Source organism: Zerene cesonia, chromosome 1 (assembly GCF_012273895.1).
Source record: "Zerene cesonia ecotype Mississippi chromosome 1, Zerene_cesonia_1.1, whole genome shotgun sequence".
Taxonomy (NCBI): domain Eukaryota; kingdom Metazoa; phylum Arthropoda; class Insecta; order Lepidoptera; family Pieridae; genus Zerene; species Zerene cesonia.
Window position 1 is genome coordinate 8892891 of NC_052102.1, and position 23146 is coordinate 8916036.

Genomic DNA, 23146 nt, shown 5'->3' on the forward strand with positions numbered 1-23146 from the left:
TCGGAGTGCAGGGGTATTCAACACTTATGGGAAGTGTCGTCTCATAAATATGTACATGGCTTAAAACATAATTAGCGATAGGCTAGATATAGCGAGGCTTCTTCATCAATGATACATTAAATTAGTTGAAATCTTTTACAAACTGCTAGTTGTTCATCTTATCATCATCAAACACATCATAGCTTATGTACCTATATATTTCTAATAGATCAAATAGTAACTCCAATCAGAGGCACTTATTAATGCTATTCTAGTCAAATTTATTTAGCATTCAAAAAGTGTTTCAAACCGCTGCTCGTCACCGACTGTTTGGCTCGTGTCAGACCTCTGATCGCCCCGCTCCATTACACTCTGTCAATGGACGGCAGTTTAAATTGCCTCCTGTCCTCAATCTTTGTTTTTTCCTCGTTTATTTCCCATTTTACATCTATTTAACTCCTCGGTCAACAAACCGAAATTCGAATACCATTTCCAATTTCCAATCAAAATTGAATAGAATTCATTAATAACTAAACTAGGAACACCCAACTGTTTAAATTTATGCATACATAAAAACTGATAGCCTCATTTCATCGTGACGAACAATTATGGCATCGATTGTATATAATCGTTTAATTTTCAGCAAATCACCTTAACGTTATACCGTTACCGCAGAAAACGATTCGAACACGGCAATTTAGTAGACAAAGTTGTTCGACAGAAACAAAGCAGAACTGATTCAGGGTTAATGAATTTATGAGTTAACACATTTCTCCTTGATGGGCGATTTTTCTGGGATCGGAAAAGAGACAATGCATCGGCTGCTATAATTTCATAGTCGATTCGTTAACAATATGAGGCGGTGGTAAAAAGTGATTTCCTATTATTGGGCTGATGATGCGATGGAGATGCGATCGGACCGAATCGATTTGGTGTTGTTGCGTGACGTTTGTTTAGTGGAACGGTAGCGGAGATGGAAAGGAGAGGCGGTGGATAAAAAGCGTGCGCTAACGCAACGTCACGCTTGCCTCGCTGTCATTAGGTTCACTTAAACTTGGAGTGAGCTCAGCAATGTCTTATGTAAATAAGTGGGCGCTCTTTATTGTTTCCAACAACTTATATAGTTACTTGTTTGTGTGTTTGATTAAAACAGCTATAAATATTTTATGAATGGTTTATGATATGTGCAAAAATAAATATTTACTTCGAAAAGTTTTATGTTGTTTCTCAAAATATCCAAAAGTGTTTCTATAATAAATCTACTAGTTTGACATGTTTGTTTTGTTGTTTATCGTTAAATGAAAAGGAAATTCATAAATAATCCTGAAAACTATCACATACCCCAATTTGAAAATAACAAATAACCGCTAATGTCATAAACGGAAATTGATGAAATTAATCATTTTTAACGATGAATAACATAAAAAGTCAGAGTGAGATGTTTATCGGGGTAATTGTTTCGAACTAATTTCGTGTTACAACGCAGTTAACGACTGTCCCTCCACGTAATAAAAACATCAACGTTATATTGTGAAAGTAGTTCGGTTTATTTACCGATGCTGTAACACAATTAAATTTTGAATTCGATTTCAACGAACATATAAATGTCAATTTTAATTTAATAATGCCATAATCATTATGACCAATAAAAATCGGAAACAGAAATAAAAACTCAATCTAGATGACAGAGTTAACATCCGGACCACACTACGTGTTGATTTCAACGTGTTATCATTTTGAAAAAAATATAGTCTCGATGCCGACACGTGTCTAAAAAAATACTCTAACCACAATATCAACCAAAATGTAACTGGCGTAAAGGCTAAATTTGAACGTCAAATATTGTGCGAAAAAGTGTAATTCGCGCAGCCGACTAAGGACCAAAAACTACCGAAGGCGCCTTGTTATTAGCAACTTCCGAAAGACATTATTTTTTGCTCTGTCTAGCGGTTGAACCTCAAAAGAACAACAAACTGACAAATTGTGCCAACAAACAATACTAAAAGCAAAAAAACATTCATTCAGCATGAATCAGTGTCCACAAAGATGGATTTCGTGAACAGGTAATTGCCTACCGAATTTCTATTGTTGACGCCTTTCAAGCATCAACATTCTTCTTGCGAAAGTAATTAGTATTAGCTACTCCTCTTTAGGGATTTGTACAACTGAACTAACTATGTATGCATGAATTCTGGAAATGTCTTTTATCACCTCAAAGCTTTGTGTAATAGTCAATTGTTACCTGTTTAATTCTTTAAAGTGAAGAAATGCAGAGTCATTTTTTACGTTCTTAAATAAATTTTTGTATATTATTGGACAAAGTTTTTCACGTAAATTACGCAGGTTGGCTTAAGTATTTAGCTTATTTTATTAGTAATACGCTGTGTACTTATAAAAAAAAACATGCTATTTCATATTTTTCTTCTTTAGTAACTCCCGACCGCAATAAGGACGGATATTATTAAATCTTATTATAGCTGTAACCCTCGGCCGCACTCGCGTAGTGCCCGAGTAAAAAGTAGCCAATGTGCTAATCCAAAGTATAATCTATATTGAATTTCATACCGATACGATAAGCTATTTTCGCGTGAAAGAGTAACAAACATCCACACATCCATCTATACCTACAAACAATAATAAAAGTGATATTGCGTTGACAGTATGTTTTGAATAATTTGTGCTTAAAATAAATTTAGTAAATAAATTTACTTTTTTCATTAAATGTTTGTTTAATAAACCAAAATGCCAATGTCACGAACATGACATTAAAAAAATCAAGCATTCATCACATACAGTAGTTATCGTTATTAATGCCAATGTCAATAAAGATTTGTCCCAATTGTGGCTAGAAAAATCTGATATAATGTAATCAGGTTAAAATGGTCAAAAAATAAAATATACAAGATGGTAGGTACTTAACAAGTAAAGTGGACGAGCTCGTGACTGTCACGGCATTGAACCCGGATCGGTCCACACTCAACAATCCTTATCGTAATGTCATTTCGCCTTTACGAAATATTGGCACAGATAATCCAATGACGCTTATGGAATTTCCTGTTTGATAAACATGCCGTTTGACTAATTCTAATTTATCCTATGATGTAAAAAAACAATGAGTTAAGCAGTGATAGATATAAATGCGTCTGAATCAGAAACTCGTTTTTGCATTTTAACAATTTTAATTACTTTTTACTTTAAACTAACATTGAGTTATTTATAATATCTTAGCCCTTCTCTAATTAGATACAGAAGTTGAAAGACCAGTTAAATTATATTCAAAACCACGCTGACTATTAATTGAATATTGCAAATAATCAATCGGCGCCCACGAGCTATAACGAGCAGCTTTCGACTGAGACGACCATACTGGGATAAATAATGTTGGCACATATTTATTTAATGATTATTGAATAGGGCTAATTTTGCTCTAGTACACTTTTAGTGCGGAGGGGAAATTAATTTATAGCAGGCGGAGTTTTAAAGTTAGAGCTATTGGCTGGTGTGCCACAGGGGCGGAGTCTGGGGCCCATGTTTTATTTGAATTATGGATGAAGCACGCGGCAGTTGCTTCTTCAAACCAGTTGTAAACGTGCAGCCTCGAGCCCGCGCGCCTCTCATCTTCTAATTAATTGATATTTTAATTCATTTAGTGTTTGGTATTGATGATTGAATCAGATTAAATCCAACATTGAGTGCTAAAACTGTTATATAAAATGCTTTATTACGCATAGCTTGGAAAACCTCGGTGAGTTTAATTGAATTCTCTTTGGTACCTAATGCTAAATAAATATTATAATTTAATTTCATACTTCCTTCTGTATGACTATCATAAACATTTAATTAATTGTGATAATAACATATCTTGATCGAAGTGGTTTCAAGAACAGCCCGTAATTGAATTCGTGAACGTGTATACTATGCACCTGTCAAGAATTTATTACGGCTAAGTACAACGTTTATGTCTCAATCGCTTATTACTACAAGTAATCGCTTAAATATACTGCAATAAAAAGTTATTCAATAGCTAATAAAACCAAAAAGGCAACTTAACCAAGCTTACACGGTTTAATAAATGAGGTAAAATTTGCAATTAAGTTGATTACTGTCTCGCCGTCTAATTAAAAAATCAATTACGTTAACAAACATACGAATTTTGTTCCTTTGATCATTTTACAATTAATTATTAACTAGTTTGCTAGATTATTTTTGTTATTAGAGAAAACTGTGCAAAACATATTCCTGTATACCATTATGTGTTTTCAGCATGAAGAATATTTCAAATTTTTATAATTTTGTAACTTACAAAGCTATGTAGAAATCGTAGTTCTCCTACTCTATTTTCTTTTTCTTTTGTAAATTATTATTCATTTCTGGCTGTGCATTTTTTTGCTTTCGCTACATCTACGTTGTATCTACAGCTCATCTGTAGCTTAGCTTAAGTTTACCAAAAGTTTCCTATGCCATTCAATCTATACATAACTACATTAGAATGACCCTCAATGAATCTGAACTTCAAATCCAAGTCCTAGATATAAATTTATTTTATAACTTGGATCGTAAGCATACAAATGCTTATTATTTTTAATAGATAATAAGCATTTGTATGGTTAATGCCATAGATGCCATACATACTCAATGATTTGCGAGTCTCTGTCACAGTAACAAGGCCTCTGTTCTTTTGCAGGCCTAAAACCTTAGAACATACTGCATACGTTATTATTTAACATTATTATAATAGTAGGTTACCTTATGACATTGAGTTCCTTATGAAAACAGTTTATTTGATGACAAAATTCCTATTTTTTTATTCTTTATTTTAAAATAAAATTTGCTTGTTATCAATACGAAAGCATTTTTGATCATCATATTTTTTCTTATACAACATTAAAGTTATATCAGTTGTATCACATAGCTAATGTGAAGGAACATAAGACATTGGAGGGCAACATAAAAGAGTAACCATAATCACTAAATATGTTTGGGCACTCACAACTGAGCTGAGATTGCCACAAAAAGGGCGACAGACAAAAATATGTGACGGAGGCACGCAGCCATACCGAACCAGATAACCCTAAAATGAGGACGTAACAAAAACTATACGGGCGAAATTAAAAGAAACGACGAACAAGCAACTAACACACGCTCTAACGTTTTGTGATAAGCTCGTTGACTTTTTGGAGCCGACGTAATTTGTCGAAGGCGCCGAAGATAAAGGCGATTCGGTCGCGGAGGCCAGGGTATGTCTCAGGAATGACAGTTTTGTCGCTGCTCGCTTCAAACACGCAACGTCGCCGTGTCGGCACGCACTGCTCTTGACGAAATCTTTTGGGATGGCTAATTGTAATGTCATTATATAGAACCCTCGCTTGGCTTTCTTTGAAGTTATAATTTGATTGTATGAGTTGCAGGATAATGATGGGGTACTTGTAAATAAGATCTGTATAGTAATAAATACTGAAAAGAAAATAAAGCTGCTGACATTTAATGAAATTCACCCACTCGTATGTAAACACTTAAATGGTGAAATTTGATTTTATAAATTTTAATATTGATTAGTACGGTTTTGTACCTAAGTCAAATCATAATAATTAATAATCATTTAAGCATTAACATAATAACGTCGTACTAAGTATTCCTGCAAATAAGTCTACGACTCATATGGAGGTACCATAAGATATGATGTTTGTATAGATCAAAAATTTTAAAAAATAAATAATACACGATACTACCAAACTCAAAGAAACCTCCAGAGCACGTCCGGTGGTCGCGTGGCGACTAATTATACTTAACTACTTATCGTGCGGTGACTCTCCCAAACCTTTTAGCGATGGAGGGAAATAAATCTTCAAATATCTACGTATGTGACGCCAGGCCTCGACGGCCGACGCGTCTCAGTATTAATTGCAAATACGTTACAATGTCCTGCTGGCGGAACAACCAATTATATGGAAATTTAAGCAAATAAAGTTAAATTACACGATCGTAAAAATTTCTTAATTAAATATTTTAGCGCGCAATCGGTCGATAACATAGAAATAAAGGTCCCGACAGTCGGTTTATGAAATATACCAATAATATGTTATGTTAAAGCAAAATAAAAGTAATGTAATTCATAGCATTTTGCATGAAAATTATGCAAAATATTCTTATATTTTTATATCAGAATCCGGTATATTATATAACAGATTTATACTTTTTCTCCACAATTAAGTTTTAAATATTTTTTAAAGTAACTCAGAGTAAACTCATGTCAAATTAAAGTATACAAATGAATATATTATTAAAGTAAAATAATTTTAGACACACAAAAATTCCATCTATATGGTTCTTTGTTCATTGAGAGGAACAAAATTGTTGCATATTTTTCGATAAAAAAAAGAAAAAGTTTCGTTATCAACAATTTTCATTTAAACATAAAGTAACTTTTTAATTTCAAAATATTCAAGGTATCGGATTTTACCGGGCAAAATTATGGTAATTAAGGATTACTAAAAAAGATGAAGTTAGTATTTTTATTTGGACTTTATGTTTCTGGTATAAAGATGTCTACAGGTTGAAATTGTGAAGGCTTTGCATTGCATTTTTTGTTAAGGTGGACAGGCAGTTGTTACAATAACAAGATTTTGAATCCATAGATTTTTATTTGATTTGATTGTGACATTATTGAGTTAAATAATTCTGTTATAAAAAATATATATATATATATTGTACACCGTTAAACCTATGCCATTGGCCATACTTTCTGGCGTTGCTGTCATTAAGTAAACCATTGTTATGAACCAAAAGTCAAAATTATTCACAATAAGACAGAAAACATTTTCTACTGAGATTAACCACCATTCCTAGTTAATTAAAGTCGTATTTTTGAATGATGCTTCTTAATGAAACTGTGATTAATGTATTATGTATTTAGAAATATGAAATTTGTATGCCAATTGTTTGGCGAATTGTGTGGACTATATTATTGTTGACCATGTGAATTCTGTATTACCACAATTCAAACAAATAAATAAATGATTATGATTATGATTATGATTATGATTAAAAACCACGTAAGTTCTAGTTAAGTCGTACGTATTTTTAATATTTTTAATGTTTTCGGGTCCAAAACGTATATAAATTTAAGTGTGGGAAACTCATGTACTTACCTACAATCACTTAAAATAGCTGCTAAAATAATTTCCGTCTCAATTATTGTATTCTATGAAGTTGCGTTGTTCTTTAGAACCAGCAGAATATTATATTAATTACAACTCTACGTACAGTATGGATTTAGCGCTACCATTAACCTTTTTGTTCGTCCATTCTTAATAAAAAATTGTTTTGACATCTGGCAATATTATTATAATTACCTTAATAGCTCTCATACAGCACAAAGTCGCTTATTTATTTAATTATAACCGCAGAATGACATTGAATTAATCCTTTGAGCATTACTTGGTAATCATTTATTCATCACTTATCATTAAATAGTGCTATCAAAGTAACGTAATGATTGAGTATTTATTTATTAGTTAGCTTACTTTGTACAGATTTTACTTCTATACTTACTAATTAACATTACGTTTAGGACTGACATTTGATTTAAAAAATCGCTCAATTCATTCCACAATTCATCATACTATATTATCAGCAAACCAGTTCGCATTTCAATAATACGAAATTATAAAATTAGTTTCGTCATAAATAAAAACCGGCTGGCAACCTCAAAGGATCGTTCGCATTGTTCACAGATTTTTAAATCGTCCATAATTAAATGGAATTTACTTTTTACAAGCTTAGGGATTTCGCATGTTATAAATTCCAGTCAGGCAAACAGTTGAGGCATCGAAAAAGGAGCAATTTGCCACCCTGTTAGATGATGTTGTTTAATATCGAGGGAGACTGAATCAAATGTCAACTAAAAATCAATAAGCATTCGTGAGTTACGACCTTTTAAAAGTGAATTCGTTTGAATCAGTATAACAGCGGCTGGTTATACGAGATAAAAACTGGTAGTAGAAATTATGTTACCAATTCCGCGAAGAATATAATAAATCGTACTCTGTTATAGGATTAATTTATTTTTGTTAGAAATGGAATAAATTACTTCATTTCGTTCTGCCTTTTAATAATATAATGCTATGGACGGTTTAATATTTGGTAAAACAATACAGAAAACTTCGCTTATGTTTTTTAAAGAGTAAGCGCCATCATCAGACTTAGTGATAATTATGTTTAAATAATTGTTTATCAACAATAATGTTACATATTACTTAATATATATACATTTTCGTTAAGTGTAGTGTTCTTCAGACATCAATGACCCCAACAACATAGTATTTCTATATGAAATTCTCATAGTACATACAAAATCAACATTATTTTATTTATTTTTGTACAAAAAAAACTTGTCTATTCTTTTCTCTCTCTTGTCAATATCGCTTCATTATAAATAAACGTCGCACAAAAGAAAATAAGTAACTTCACTTAACGCGGCATCTAATGATCATTGCGCAAAAACAATCTACATATATCTATCCACAAGAAAGGAATAGAAATGAACATCTCTATAAACGACATTGGTAATGACAGTTCGGAATTGTTCAGTTATATGAAGGATCATGTAAAAAATGTATGAAGCGTAATATAACTCCAGTTCAATTTTGCGCTCGTGTCCGTAATAATATTAAAACACGCATTATAACACGGCTAAAGAAATAGATCACTTTTTCTGCAGTATTTTTGTGTTCAATTTGTTATCCGATACTGGTACTATAATTTTTCCTTCGTAATTTTATGTTGCTTTCTCAGGATCATCATTTGCACGCGCAGATAGCCCTAATTGTTGCCATTTTAGGTTATATTTTGTCACTTGCTGTTTCACTACATCAAAAGGGTGTGTCGGTCATTATACAACCTTGCATGCACCTAATTATGCAAAATCAAAGGGAAGCATTTTACGCATAATTTATGTGACATTTTTCAGTCACTCGGGCTGTTAAAATGTTTGCCAGCAATTATGATTTACAAATTACACAGCTGTATATACCTATACATATTTATAACACTGAAAACAACTATAATCATATCTAGTACCGGATTTTAAAAACACATAATCTGTAGGGTGTATTTTAACAGCTTTGTGAAAAAACTTTTATCGTATTACAGTCTCTGAATACTCAATAAGATGCATTTTTACACGTCTCCGTATCGCGTGTACCCAAGTCTATTCAGCAGAAGACAGATGTCGAGTTCCTCGTACGTTGGCTGGGAAGGCACGTTGATTGCTGTCTTAGTTTAATTAAATAAACTACTTCGCGGTAATGCCTCAAGTAGGCACTAGAATAAGAGCCGATAAATCTTTATTGCTTTATTGTTGGAGTTGGGTATGTAATAATGATGTTTTAATAGTTTTTTCGTGATAAATAAGAAATTGCCTGCATTCTCGCATGACTTTCGCAATTGATGTAATCAGTTGAAAATTTATGTGTGCTAATTATATATTATATCGGTTTGTTAAAGAACGTTATTTGAAGTTGAATTTACGTTTAAGTAAAGTGTTTGAACAGTTAGCTTATTTAATTAATAAACATAATTTCCAAAATCGTTAGTGTATTTAGTTATATTACAATCTAGAGAATATTCTTACTAATATTATAAACATTTGTATATTATGTTTGTTACACCACCGCCGTATAATATGTTTGGAAAACCACGGCCAAGTATCAACATTCCTGATGATGCTTCGTAGTGATATAGTTTATGTATAAGAAATACATAGGCTATAGAAATACTTGCTATTACCCCCATGTTTGTCCGCATGTGAAACCGTGCGTCATAGCTAACTAATTATAAAAACAAAATACGTTGGTATACATTATTAATATAATTGCTATACACATAAATCATCATTTTTATAATTGTAATATAAGACATGTATGAAATTTTTGCAAATAAAACACACTCAAAAACACTTCCCCAGCTCATACGCTACGCACTTACATCCACACTTAGTGTCAGGTTAAGGTATACGAACACACAGTTGTTAACATTGGCCACTGTTGCCGCTGGCTAAAAGAGTAATGAATAAGGCTAGCAATCATGCAGCCCGCTTAAATGTCGGCAATAAATTACTGGGACAATGCCTTATAAAATGTTTATTAATTTAATGATTAATAGTTAATACACGCGAATAACGGTTCTGTGCAATACTAAAATGGGGTTTAATTGAACCAAATATAATTGAGTTGTAAATCTCTCCATCTGTCAGCGATGCAATTGCTTAAGAAATCTGTGACAAAGTAGACTAATTATAGACAATTTAAAACACGATCTTTTTTTCTCTCTTTTTATTACATAATTCATTCGTTTTCAGTATTAAGGGAGCATTTCAGATTAGTTTACAAAATTACATACTTCAAACATAAGATACTAAGTACTTTACTTATAGGTTGATGTGAAAAAAAGAATCAATTTACTACTATTGTATCTCACATTGTAGCATAATTTTTCGTGTTTGCAATACCATGGATACAGAAAAAAAAGCAAAAAAATGTATAATATGCTAATTTGATAGTGTTATGAAAAATTTTTATACCATAGAAAGATACCTCTAAACATTTTCTAACACTTCAACATAGTATTTTAATAATAGAGATTTATTTATTACGTATTCTTATGTTTGAGCGTTGATCCATACGCATGTGTGCGTGCGGTTCTGTATCCACACAGCCGGCTGAGACATCGCTTCGTTGATTATATAAATATGTGCGTGCGTCATTCTGGTTCTCATAGTCAGTACTCCCCTTAATAACATTAGTTAGAATTGTCATATGTGTTTTCCGTTATTTACAATCTCAGTTATATACCTACTGCATTCACAAAAAGCGTCTATATTTTAAAATGATTACTTTCTATTATTCATTTCTACGATATTTGAACTGAAAGTATAGTCGCATGCATAAAGTCTGTCATAAAGTTTCTGACAAAGAAACGGTATTTCCTTATCTAAATGTTCTAGAAAATAGTTATTAGCTCTTTTTAAACTAATATAGCAGAGAGTAAAAAATACAGATAAAATAATCCTAATTTTAGACTGCAAAATGATATTATCATAGATTAATTAAAGAACCATTAAAATGCATGTGAAACCGTCATGTTATTTATTCTTACACATAAATTAATTACTAAAAATAGTATGTGACTAATAGATATAACGGGAAAAGATTATATATAGATTGCTATGTATGATGTAGACAGCAATAAAAAATTTAGATGAATATAATAATGAAATACAGTCTGTAATTTCGGTATCTTCAAAAACAACTGTTATACCAACTATTTTTCTGTGTTCACTTGTTTCTGTATCAGTTTGTTCCGCGTAATCTCTTAAAGGGGCTGGACAGGTTTTGTAGAGTCCCACAGGCAAGAACTTATGTTCAAATTAGAACCTTGTATCACTTTTATTTTGCTTTAGGGTACTCTAGAAAATTAACACAGACAGTATCATGACCTCATACGTATGAAATAAAACGAGGAAAAACAATTTGTTTTCAAATTTGAATACAACTGCCTCAACCCTAAAAGTACAGTTCTTTGCTACTGGTCATGAATTTAAAGAACATAAATATCCTTTTGTAAATATATAAAATTCATTCACCGCCGCTCATTCACATTTAAAGTTCAACGCATTAATTAATATCATATTTAATATCCATTCACATACACGATATTAACTATTTGTGGGATATGTAATTACGACATTCGCCTATCATTTTCACCAACCGTTAATACCTCGAAACATAAAGGTACAGTCATATTAATAGTAATATTATAGACATATATCAATAATACTAAGTGTCGGTTCTGTTCTGTTTTTCTTACTCTTTGTTGAATAGTTGGCCCGAAGGCTAGCAAATTACTCGCTTGCTTTCAATTAAGTTACATTAAAAGGTAATTTAATAAACATGCTCGGTATTACTGTTACTATAAAATATGTGAGGCCAAGTGACTTTTTTCTTTGGTCTTAAATGATTTAATTTTATGGAATTATCAAAGAGTAGTTAAAGGCATGATAATATTTTAATGTTTTTAATTTTACTGTTAAGTTACGAGCTTCTACGAAGTTTTAAAAGCTGTACAAAACATTTTTCACTTTTTGTATTAAATTCTGAAACAAGTAAGAAATATGTGCATGGATAAACGTTATATTACGTATAGTTTTTTTTTAATTGTGACTTATATTAAATTGCGTTAATTAAATGTGCATACATAAAATAAATATACTATTTACAATTCAATAATACTTATCCAAAAATACCTATATTTAAAAAAGTAATAAATTTAAGTGTATATTAAAATTTTATCGCCCATCAGATAAATACATATTCTATAATTAATTTCATATGCGGTCCATTAAACATGTAACACTATAAACTGAGTAGATGTATCGAATTAAGACCCTTGTTACTTGCATCTCCTTTCATGCGCCGTAATCCGCTTAGCCACCGTACGCTTTAATTGAGGTAAATCAAAACAAACCGTCAAATGAAATCTGAATGACTAATCTCGTGAGCTACTTTTTATATACAATGCTTATTCATTTGTATATAATAAAATAAGGACATTAATAATTTACATATTTTCAAAAACAAAATTAACTAGACTGAGAAAATAGTAAAATCAAGTTTCAATCTATCTTATTACTATAGAAAGTAAACAACTGGTTTTTTCAAATTTTACAAATGACATTAATATAGAGTTAAGTAGGTATACTTACTTATAACAGAATTAAATAAAATTAATCAACATTTAACTATGGAATTGTAACACTATGTGATTATAAAAGTTAATCTTTAGATCAAGGAGACAGTAAAATTAATTCCAGTCATCAAATAATTAAAACCAAGGCTATAAATAAAGTAATCACAACTTATTTACTTAACCCAGGCCCTACATTGGCTTGTTAACATAAGCAATTAGTTTGTCCGTAAACTTTATAGTCTATCTTATCAAAACCAGACCTTTACTTAACGACCAATCTCATTAATCAATTCAGTGCTTGCACAGAAGTCTAAAGAACTACTGAACCTAAGATACTCATTCTAAGTTATGTAGATAGCTTGAAGCTTAGCGGCTGACGATTGACATCGACAGCAACAATTCCACTTTTAAATTGATTATTCGTTTATCTTTAAAAGATAAAATCTTTATTCAAATATTAATTTATGAATAAGTATGTATAAAAAAGTGTTCCACAAATAAAACGTATTTTTAAGAAACTTTATAAACCTCATCTAAAATAATACTTGACTCATCTTTCCATAGATAAAATTCCAATAATTGTTATAAGTAAAAGGAAATGAAGTAATTGCGTTCATTAATTGCAAATTAAATAAAAATTAATTAATTACGCTCGATTTCCTCTCTGATGTCATACTTAAGACGTTGTACTTAGTAGATTAATTAGCTGCGTACTTGCATTAAATTAAAATAAATAAATTAACATTCACGTGGATAGTATCTGTAGTTAAGCTGACACAAAAAGGACGGTGACGCTTGTTCTACGACATTCGATAAAACCAGGCAATTTATAATATTACTAGCTGCGCCCCGCGGTTACACCCGCGTAAGTCCTTATCCCGTAGGAATATCGGGACAAAAAGTTGCCTATATATTATTTCAGTTGTCCAGCTGTTTACGTACCAAATTTCATTGCAATCGGTTCAGTAGTTTTTGCGTGAAAGAGCAACAAACACACACGCATCCTTACAAACTTTCGCATTTATAATATTAGTAGGATTACTTTTCTAAATCATGGCTTATCAGGATAGTGAATTGGCTTTATACGCTAGCTGCGCTTGTAAATTGTAATTCTACCCACATGTCTTGTGTGAGTTTTGAGTCACGTATGTGATGTATGTATGTGTTAAATTTTATAAAAATTTACACGTAAAGAAAAACTTTGTAGTTTTTCATAACGGAGGAATGCTGGGTGCTACTATAACTAGATTACTAGTTAGACTGATTGTATATTTCATAACTCAAGTTATAATGAATTAGCAGAGTCAATTGTGTGCCAAAGAAAAATGTGTTCAAGACAAAATGCATATTGAATATATCAAGTACACAAACTTATTCAATTCTTAAATGTAAAAATCGTCCACATTTTTGAAGTAGTTGTGTATTAAGACACTATGAATAAATTTTAAACAAGGATCGGAAAAGCCCTTAGCCTATTAACTTGTAGTCTAGACTAGGCAAATGAGGGGAAAATACATCATTCCAGTTACCCGCACCCCCAACAGATTGTTAGGAAACATTAAAATAGCTCGTATCTCCCAACAACTTCCGCGCGCAAAGCTGCATTTACACCGGTATAATTGTACGTGTACGTAAGTACGCAGTACGCACTGCGCATGCGTCGGACGCAATTATCGCCCGCACCCGCACTCCGATGCACGCTGCTAATTCATACTTGCGAATCGAGTGAAAGGGCCGGCAGGGTATCGGCCAACTTTAATTGCTCAACGGTTTTAAACACGATTGCAACGGTTTGATTTGTGCCTCCTACGTTTTTGTTGCTTTTGATATATTGCAATTTTTGGTAAAAATGCTATTTTTCTCTTAAATAATTTTGTATGCTCGTTTTGTAGCATTTTGATTGAATCTTACTTTGTGTGCATCGTTTTGTAAAGAAAATATATTCGGTTAGTATTAACTTTGTGTTTCCTTAGATGCATTTACTCTTTGCCGCATTGTAATTAACGTGATTTCCTATCGCTGCGAAGTCCTATATCAGATATATATTTTTCAAAAAAAATGCCAAATCACGATGATATAAAATAATTTCAAAATATCACAGATACTTTTGATAAGATAATGAGTATGAGTCGTTTTTCTGATAGAACCCGTTCATTAATTCATTATTAATACAAAAACTAATAGAAAAAATACTTATGCCAAGTGTAGCGTGTGATTTGTTACTTCGCTTGTATTTAATTACATTTTATGCTAATATAGTGAAAAGTAAAAAGTCCAAAGGGTGATGTGTACTGCGTAGTGTCAGGTGTGTGTGAATCAGATACGTTGAATTGAGTGTATAAAAAAGCAGAGCTGAATTGTGATAAAAAAAAACCTAAATATCTGAAAGTTGTTTTACCTACATCATTTCGTGTAGAGAATACCTATGACGCCTAAATTTTCCATTTAATAGCAATTAATATCTATCCTTGTTCGTGAATTCGTAACTTTTTATGTTATAAGACATGTTATCGGTGTAATTAACTGCATAGTAATACCGTGTTTCAGAATTTGTATAGGGAACGTTGTTATGAGATACAGCACTAGCCAATTAAAAATTATAACGCAGTTTTTAGTTTTTACCGACTTAACGGCCGCATAGCGTTACAATGTCACAATTACTCATCGCAATACATATCACAAACAACTCATATAACAATTAGTTATTAGACGAAGATTGAAATAAACGCACGATCATCTTTGCATTCAGTTTTTGCATCAATAAAGAGAACCGTTAAGAAAATGACACCTATTTTTCTTGTCAGCGCTAACAATTATCAGGTAGTTGTAGCATCCGTGAGAGAGTGTATATAATGTCTGTTTAAAATTGCTAATATCGATCGTACCGCGGCCGGTGTAAATATAAATAATAGTTTGTATAATTGTTCATTAGCACGAAACCGGAACGCGAGTAGATGTGAAACCGTTCGGAATATGCGTTTGAGAAATTAATTGCTATTAATGCTGCTTCTTGTATGGGAGACGTTCTTTTATTGACTAGAAACACGTAAATGTCTGCGTCATAGTTCGATTCGCATCGCATTATGGACATTATAGTTTTATAATTATTTAACGTTTGTTTACATTACGAAACGTGCATTTTTATACGCATTGACATGATTAAGCTCATTAGTTCGTATATTAATTGTTTTATAAGGTCGTGAGAGTAATTCAGTGAAATTAACACACGTTAAAAGATCTTATACTAACATAAAATTGTGCAGTTTTGTGCATCACGGACCCCTACAAAAACATTGAATAACTCGTTAACGTGTTCTTTATTTGTTAAATACTTTTCATTTCAATAAAGTAGCAGAAGAATTTATTAATCAATTCATTTTTTGATTTATTTATTGCTACTTTGTGGCTCCTGTTGAATAATGTAATTTCCGTTAACGCACTGCAGCGTAAAGAATTAAATAAACATAAAAATTTAAATTTATTACCAGAATATTCCTTTCTGCGTTTAAAAAGCATTTAAAAATTTATATTACTTTCTCTTATACCAATGCAACTTCACATTGTCAACTGATAAAAATTGTGCCTATAATATGTAAATAATAAACAATCAATATAATATTCGAAACATTCACCAAGTTGATTGCTTTTCTAGGAAAAGCTATGGCAAGGTTAACGAAAATGAAACATTGATTATGATTTAATAAAATTCGTAGAACTTTCGATCAATACCCGCATATAAGTGTCGAAGATAAAATCAACCGGCCAGTGCCGCAGCCATGTTATTATATGCCATTCAGTTATTTTTCCAATTTTATGCGACGACGCGCGTTGGAATTAATTTTCCTTTCAAATTAGAATGCAATGCGCATAATTTTATATCCGATGCTTATATTTCATTGTGTTGTGAATGTTATAACTTATCATCATTATCTCGACATTACTGAACATAGCTATAATGTATGGTAATTATTATTGACCTGCGTTAATTTTGAAGGGGTTATGTTATAAAGCTATTTATTCATCTAGAATTAAATATAGATAGCGCAACTTTTCAATTGTCACCGATCACTTAGTACGTAATTATTCTATTTATACTTTAAACAACATAAGACAGTCATGATTGTGCTGTCAATATAGAGTAACATTCGTGTCGAGATACACGCAATAATTTATAGGGTAATTTTATTAAAAATGCGATGTCAGTCGTGACTAGAGCCCGCGGTATATTAGGGTTGGCGACTTTTATTTTTATATAACAATGCGTAAATTAACTTATCTCCCACATGATCTATAATTGCAATGTGGAAATTCTTTGCAGCCCTAATTACACCTATCTGTTTAATTTAATCTTTGTTGTGTTTTAATAAACGAATTAAAATATTTCCTAAGGAATACGTCATTACATGTAAGATGTAATGATTATAATATTATCGTTAATGGCATGGATTAAGGACTTGGTTACATTGCAGCAATAACAAGGTTAAATGTGTTTTTTTACTTATAAGCTCAATAATTTTAGAATGTCACAAGTGAGTGTTAGTTAGTAAGTGTATAAGGGCGTATAAATTACGTGCGCGTTTGTTTGTGTGCTGCGCAGTCCGGAAGAATTCATCGTCTGTTGCTGTCACCTCGAAAGATAAATTTATCGATATCTTGCTTAGTGTGTAGATTTTCAATCATTCATTACATTCTCAACATTGACTCTCATTAAAGCGTCCATTAAAAAATAATACACTCATATAAAAAATAATTTTAACACGATAAAAGCACAAAAAAAGATTACGTTATTTGATTAGACCTAATTACATTTCTGAACGTAATTAACTTCCACGTATCATTCCTTTTGTTTTATGGCTAACATAAACAAACTTATTTTCGCAAGTACAAAGCAAAACAGTTGTTGAAATTTGAACTTTATTGCAGCAACTTACGACGCGGAGGAAATTATTAAAATGAATATAATGTTTGTGAGAGTAGATGTCTTAGGTCGAGATAAGTTGCTATGTTATTAAGGCATAATTTACGATGTAAATTATTGCTATTTGTTAATTTCAATCGTTGTACAACAGCGGCTCATTTGTGATTACCGTTCTAAGTTCACCCTTTTTTATTGAGTTTAACGAGTGTTAGCAGTATATTTATTTAAAGCAAAAAAGTTAAAAAGAAAGAAATAATTTATTGTATTTATCAATACAAAGTAAACTAAAATATGCATATCACAAATAAGAGGATAACAATTCAACTTCAGTATTTGACCTTCCAAGGCATGTGTATAATAATTTTATACTATTTTAATAAATCCTTCGCTGATCTCGATTTTTAATTTAACATAATTCCAAATACATTACATTCTGTATTGGAGAATTATATAATCAAGCTGAGCTGCAATCATGGGTAATAAAGATTTTATTATGGTTTATTAAACCCTAAAATTATGGTGGCGCAACAAAGTAAAGCTCATTTATATGAGAATACAAAATGTCATATCATAGGTCATAACTCCAAGTGTAATTGTATAATGAAATAATCATTTTATACAAATAATGCATAATTGTGGACGCGTAATTGTTGCGAGAATTTATCATTTAATTGGAAACAATTTTTATACGTTAGCTCGTGTAACATTGAGGTTTTATTTTATTGTAGAGACTTTAAATGACACGTGTTATACCTACCTCATAAGTTGGAGGGCTCAATAATAATAAAAATTACAATGATAAACAGTAACAAATATATTAAAAATGTTCTTTTGACCGAGCATAATCGCTGTTCAATATATTAGCAAACAAATATATAGATTCAATAATGATGCCGATGAGATCTCTTGATTTTTATCTCGCGACCTTTTAAAACCGAACAAAATAATAAACATGCTGCAAATTGAATTCAAGCGTTACAAATAAATTTCTAGATTACGGATAAACACCGTAATACGTTTATGGTATGTATATTCTTATCACAGTAATTGTATTTTGCGAATAAATATGTATAAATTTGATAAAACAATCTTTCGAGTCATAATGTGTCGATTAAATAATGAATGAGTGGATTACCGATTCTTGATAAAAATTGTAAAACCTCACGAAATTACTTTAGTTGCAATTTGATATCAATATTAACAAAAGGAAACAGGAAATTGACAATGCGATAACCGATAAGATATGTATACATTTTTACGTACCTAGTAAGTATTACTGATAATATTAATTTTGCATTAGGTGCTAAAGAAGTTTATTAAAATTATAATTGGTATCAAAACACAATGATGATACACAATTAGACTTAAATATAGATTTTCATTACTCACGAGCTTATCGGTGATTCACTTAACTTATTTGTTATGTATTATAAATCTTAGTCATACCGTTTTGAGGAATCCCCCGACAGTATACAGTTTTCATAGTTCAATGTAAGAAGGAAAACAAATAAATTGTGTAACAATATTACTTTGATGAGGAAAAAATGCGCACGAATTACACAGTGCGATATGTGTCATACGGCCTTATTCGAAACGTTTCATTATCAACATTGCAAACGATATGATCAATCAATATGGAATTAACACAATATTATTCTTTGTACATAATATTTAATAAATGTTCACATACACTACAATCACGCGTTTCATATAATAATTAAGACTTGACTCGCTTATTATGAATAATAATAACCTATAGGTGTCACAGTATAGTTAAGGTTCTGGAACACTCCTATTCAAGAACATTTTCCTTCCGTATTGCGTTTTGTTGCGTTATGGTTTTACTAATTCATTTAATTACGAATCATGACACTTATATTGTATATATATTTTTCTATGGGTTTTTTACTTAACCATAGCGTTGATTTCTTTAGCCATTTATATACGTGTGTCGTAGACTTCGTTATCTACTAATTTCTAATCTTATACAACCGAAGTGTATTAATAAAACATATAATTTATTCAGGGCCTTATCAATTTGTACTCTAATATCTCGCTCCAAGTAAAATTGATCTATTTACAACTGATAGCGAAATTGTTATCGAATTAGATTCGAATAAATTATTATCAAATTATAGCGTTAATTATCAGGTGTTACGTAAACATCCTTCCGTTCTCGTGACTCTTAAGAATTACATTATAATTACAATCAGACACTTGACTCTCACAAATTATGCAAATTATTATTTATTGCTTTAATTAGTGAATAGCTATTTCGATTAATTCGAATATAATTGCATGCCTAAATGTGATACATCAAAATTTTTTGTGTTGATCAAGTTTTCTGCCAAGCAAAACTTTTCTTAGACCTTATTGCATTGACAGTCTATCAAACCAGAAGGTATGCCTAATAATCTTATATATATACAATCCCTATATCTGTAACGTATATTACCAGCATGATTAATTTTTTTAAAGTAATTAAAGGTAATATTAATCGTCATATTTCAAAGAAACAGCTCTTAAGTAACGATAAAATTTAAAATTTTCACGAAGTAAATATACAAATATAATCATTGTTATCATTGCGTGTGTGAATAGAAATTATGTTTTATTTTTGAATGGCAAATGTTATATGATGAATTGATTAACGTATTTTCAAATGCATCTACTATTTTAAATGCGAATTACATTTATTATGAAGTAATCTTCAAAAATGATTATTCATTGTAGAAGCTTACATGAATAAATTGATGAAGGGCTGCATGCTTACCAATGATTTCTTACAAGTCTTATATTATGACACTTATTAATATTCAATTATTGTACGCGGTCGCCATATACAATAAAAACATTATTATAGTACAAGTAAACATTGATGCATTCCTGATATATCTACATAATTGCCCCCGCACCGCAAGCATCAGCAATTTGCGAATTAAATTAAATAATTTGTCAAATTATCACACGCGATCTTCATAACTCGTCGAAAATATATGTAATTAGATTTCACGACATCCGCTTGCAGCTTAAATTTAAATATACAGTTTAACACACCGCTCTAAGGCTTCCATAAGTTCTTTAAACCATCTGTTTATGAATTTGTTCTTTTCATTCCACAACCCAAGAGATATTTTAATCATTTCTTTATAACTCGTTAGCAGTTTTAATTTTCGATCAATTATTATAACTGGCAACAAAAAGCGTTCGAAAATGGCAACACTTTTTGTTGTATGTATGTACACGTACACAACGTTAACGCGCATTCTAGCACATACGTCTGTCATTCTTCTTATTTTCTCGGAGCCGTAATGACGGTCCAATTAAAGACAACACTATAATCAAGCGGTAATTAAGTTAATAGCATTAACTTATTAAACGTCGATTGATTACGAGAAACTGAGGTCGGAATTTGCATTGTGAATAATAGATGCTAAACACGATACTGATACGATAGACGTCATTGCGATACAAAGTAAAGAAATTGTTATTTTTATCAATTACATTGTAATGCAGTTACAAGAACGAATACCCCTTAATTTATTTATTAGCCCAACAATGTATTGGTGGTAAAATTTACATCATTAGAGTATTACTCACAAACAAATAAATTGTTTTGGAATGGAAAATTATATTAAAATGGACTTGATAGCTAAAGACTACTAATTGTACAATTACTGAAGTCTAGGTACATAAACAACTTATGGTCAACGTATATTTTTAGCATGCACAAAATGATGATATTCTTAGGGCCGGTTTCACCGCTTCCTGATAATGTCTCTGACTATTTATTTGACACTTTTGAACATTCAATTTAATGAATTATTCATCATTTTTTTACTAACGGATAAACTAAATAAAACATATGAGAAAAAATTGAGCACGCTTCGGTCCGAATTGGCCCAACTCGCACCGGGGAAGTACCACAACCCCACAGAAGACGAGCGTGAAATAATAGCATGCTATTGTGTTTGCTTCGGTGAATGGGAGAGCCGGAGGCCCGTTTCCTTTTCCTGACCCTTCCCTGACCGTTCCTTCTTTCCAATGATCAATCCTATCCTTATCCCTTACCCATTAAAAAAGGATAGCGGCACTGCCTCTGCGAATGTTCATGGGCGGTGGTGATCGCTTACCATCAGGCAATCCACCAGCTCAGTTGTGACATAAATAAAATTAAATCATCCAAACGAATCACTCCATAAGAAACTTACATAAAATACATCGTTCCACCAACCGATATATATCTTCCTTCTAAAAGACATTGTAACATTAAAATGCCCCAAAATCTAACAAGAATTTCTTTTGCAGATTACTACGCGCAAGAATACCAAAAGTACACTAGCATGGGTATATCAGAGCTGGCAAAAGACGATTCTCCTCGCACGACGCCCGAGCTCCACCGCTCGGACCAGTCCCCGTCTGAGCGGCCGCCCCCAGGGTCTGCAGACAGCGACGACGCTGACGATTTCGCCCCCAAACGAAAGCAGAGGAGATATAGAACAACATTCACTAGTTTCCAATTGGAAGAACTTGAAAAAGCCTTCTCTAGAACGCATTACCCTGATGTCTTTACAAGGTAAGGTTGCTTACACTCTCTAACAATCTAGTTTGTCGTATTTATCGATAAAAATACAACGAGCAATAGATCAACTGCAAAGTAGAAAAAGCCTGGTTACCCATCCAATTAATGACCGCGCTGACCGTTGCTTAAAAAATGCAAAAAAAGTATTAAATTTTCAACTGTCTAATTATCAGGGGTGAAGAGATATTTAACCGGATAACACAGAACTAACAGATAGGCTGACAAACAGCGAAATCTTGGTACATACTGCCCTTCGGTTAGGGATTTAGGGACATTAAAGGACATTAAAGGACATTAGGGACATTAAAAATGAATTTACTTAAATACATAATGTAATAAATTTCGATTTAATCATAAATATAAAAAACTCAATTAAATAAGAATTAATATTGGTTCAATCACCTAATAATATCGTAAATATACAATTGCTGTTCTATTTTTATCAGTCTTATCTTTTAACGCAGAATCCTAATAGACATTCGTAGCAAATACGATTTCTCAATACTAATAAATTTAAAAATACATTTATCAAAGCCCAAAATCCCTGATAAACCAATTTGCAAACTTTAACCCTTTGTTTTTACTCATTTCCTGAGCCAGATAATAAATAACATCCGCTACTTATTGTTACTTTATATAACCATGATAAGATAAAACACAATGATTTATCAATAATAAAGTCATATCGGAAATGCGTGAATTGAACAAGATTAAGATAATTCGATTAATTAATGATAGATTACGGTAATTTGTACTTAACTTCCTGGGCATATAAATAAATACGGGGTAATATATCTTATCAGGGAATTAATTTCATTACTTAATTAGCCATATGTTGATAGGTATCATACCAATTACAGGATGTCCGTCTGATATCAATTATATTATCAGTTATTTTTCATATTACATTTACTTTTATAATA

The 23146-nt window shown here is 31.5% G+C and overlaps 1 protein-coding gene across 1 annotated transcript in view; it reads left to right on the forward strand.

Annotated features, from left to right (window-relative positions):
• Window positions 1–23146, forward strand: part of LOC119829627 (homeobox protein aristaless-like) — a 51782-nt gene that overhangs the window by 17206 nt on the left and 11430 nt on the right. The window contains exon 2 of the mRNA XM_038352243.1: window positions 21950–22217. Coding sequence (XP_038208171.1) covers window positions 21950–22217 — 268 coding nt within the window. The remainder of the gene's footprint in view (window positions 1–21949; window positions 22218–23146) is intronic.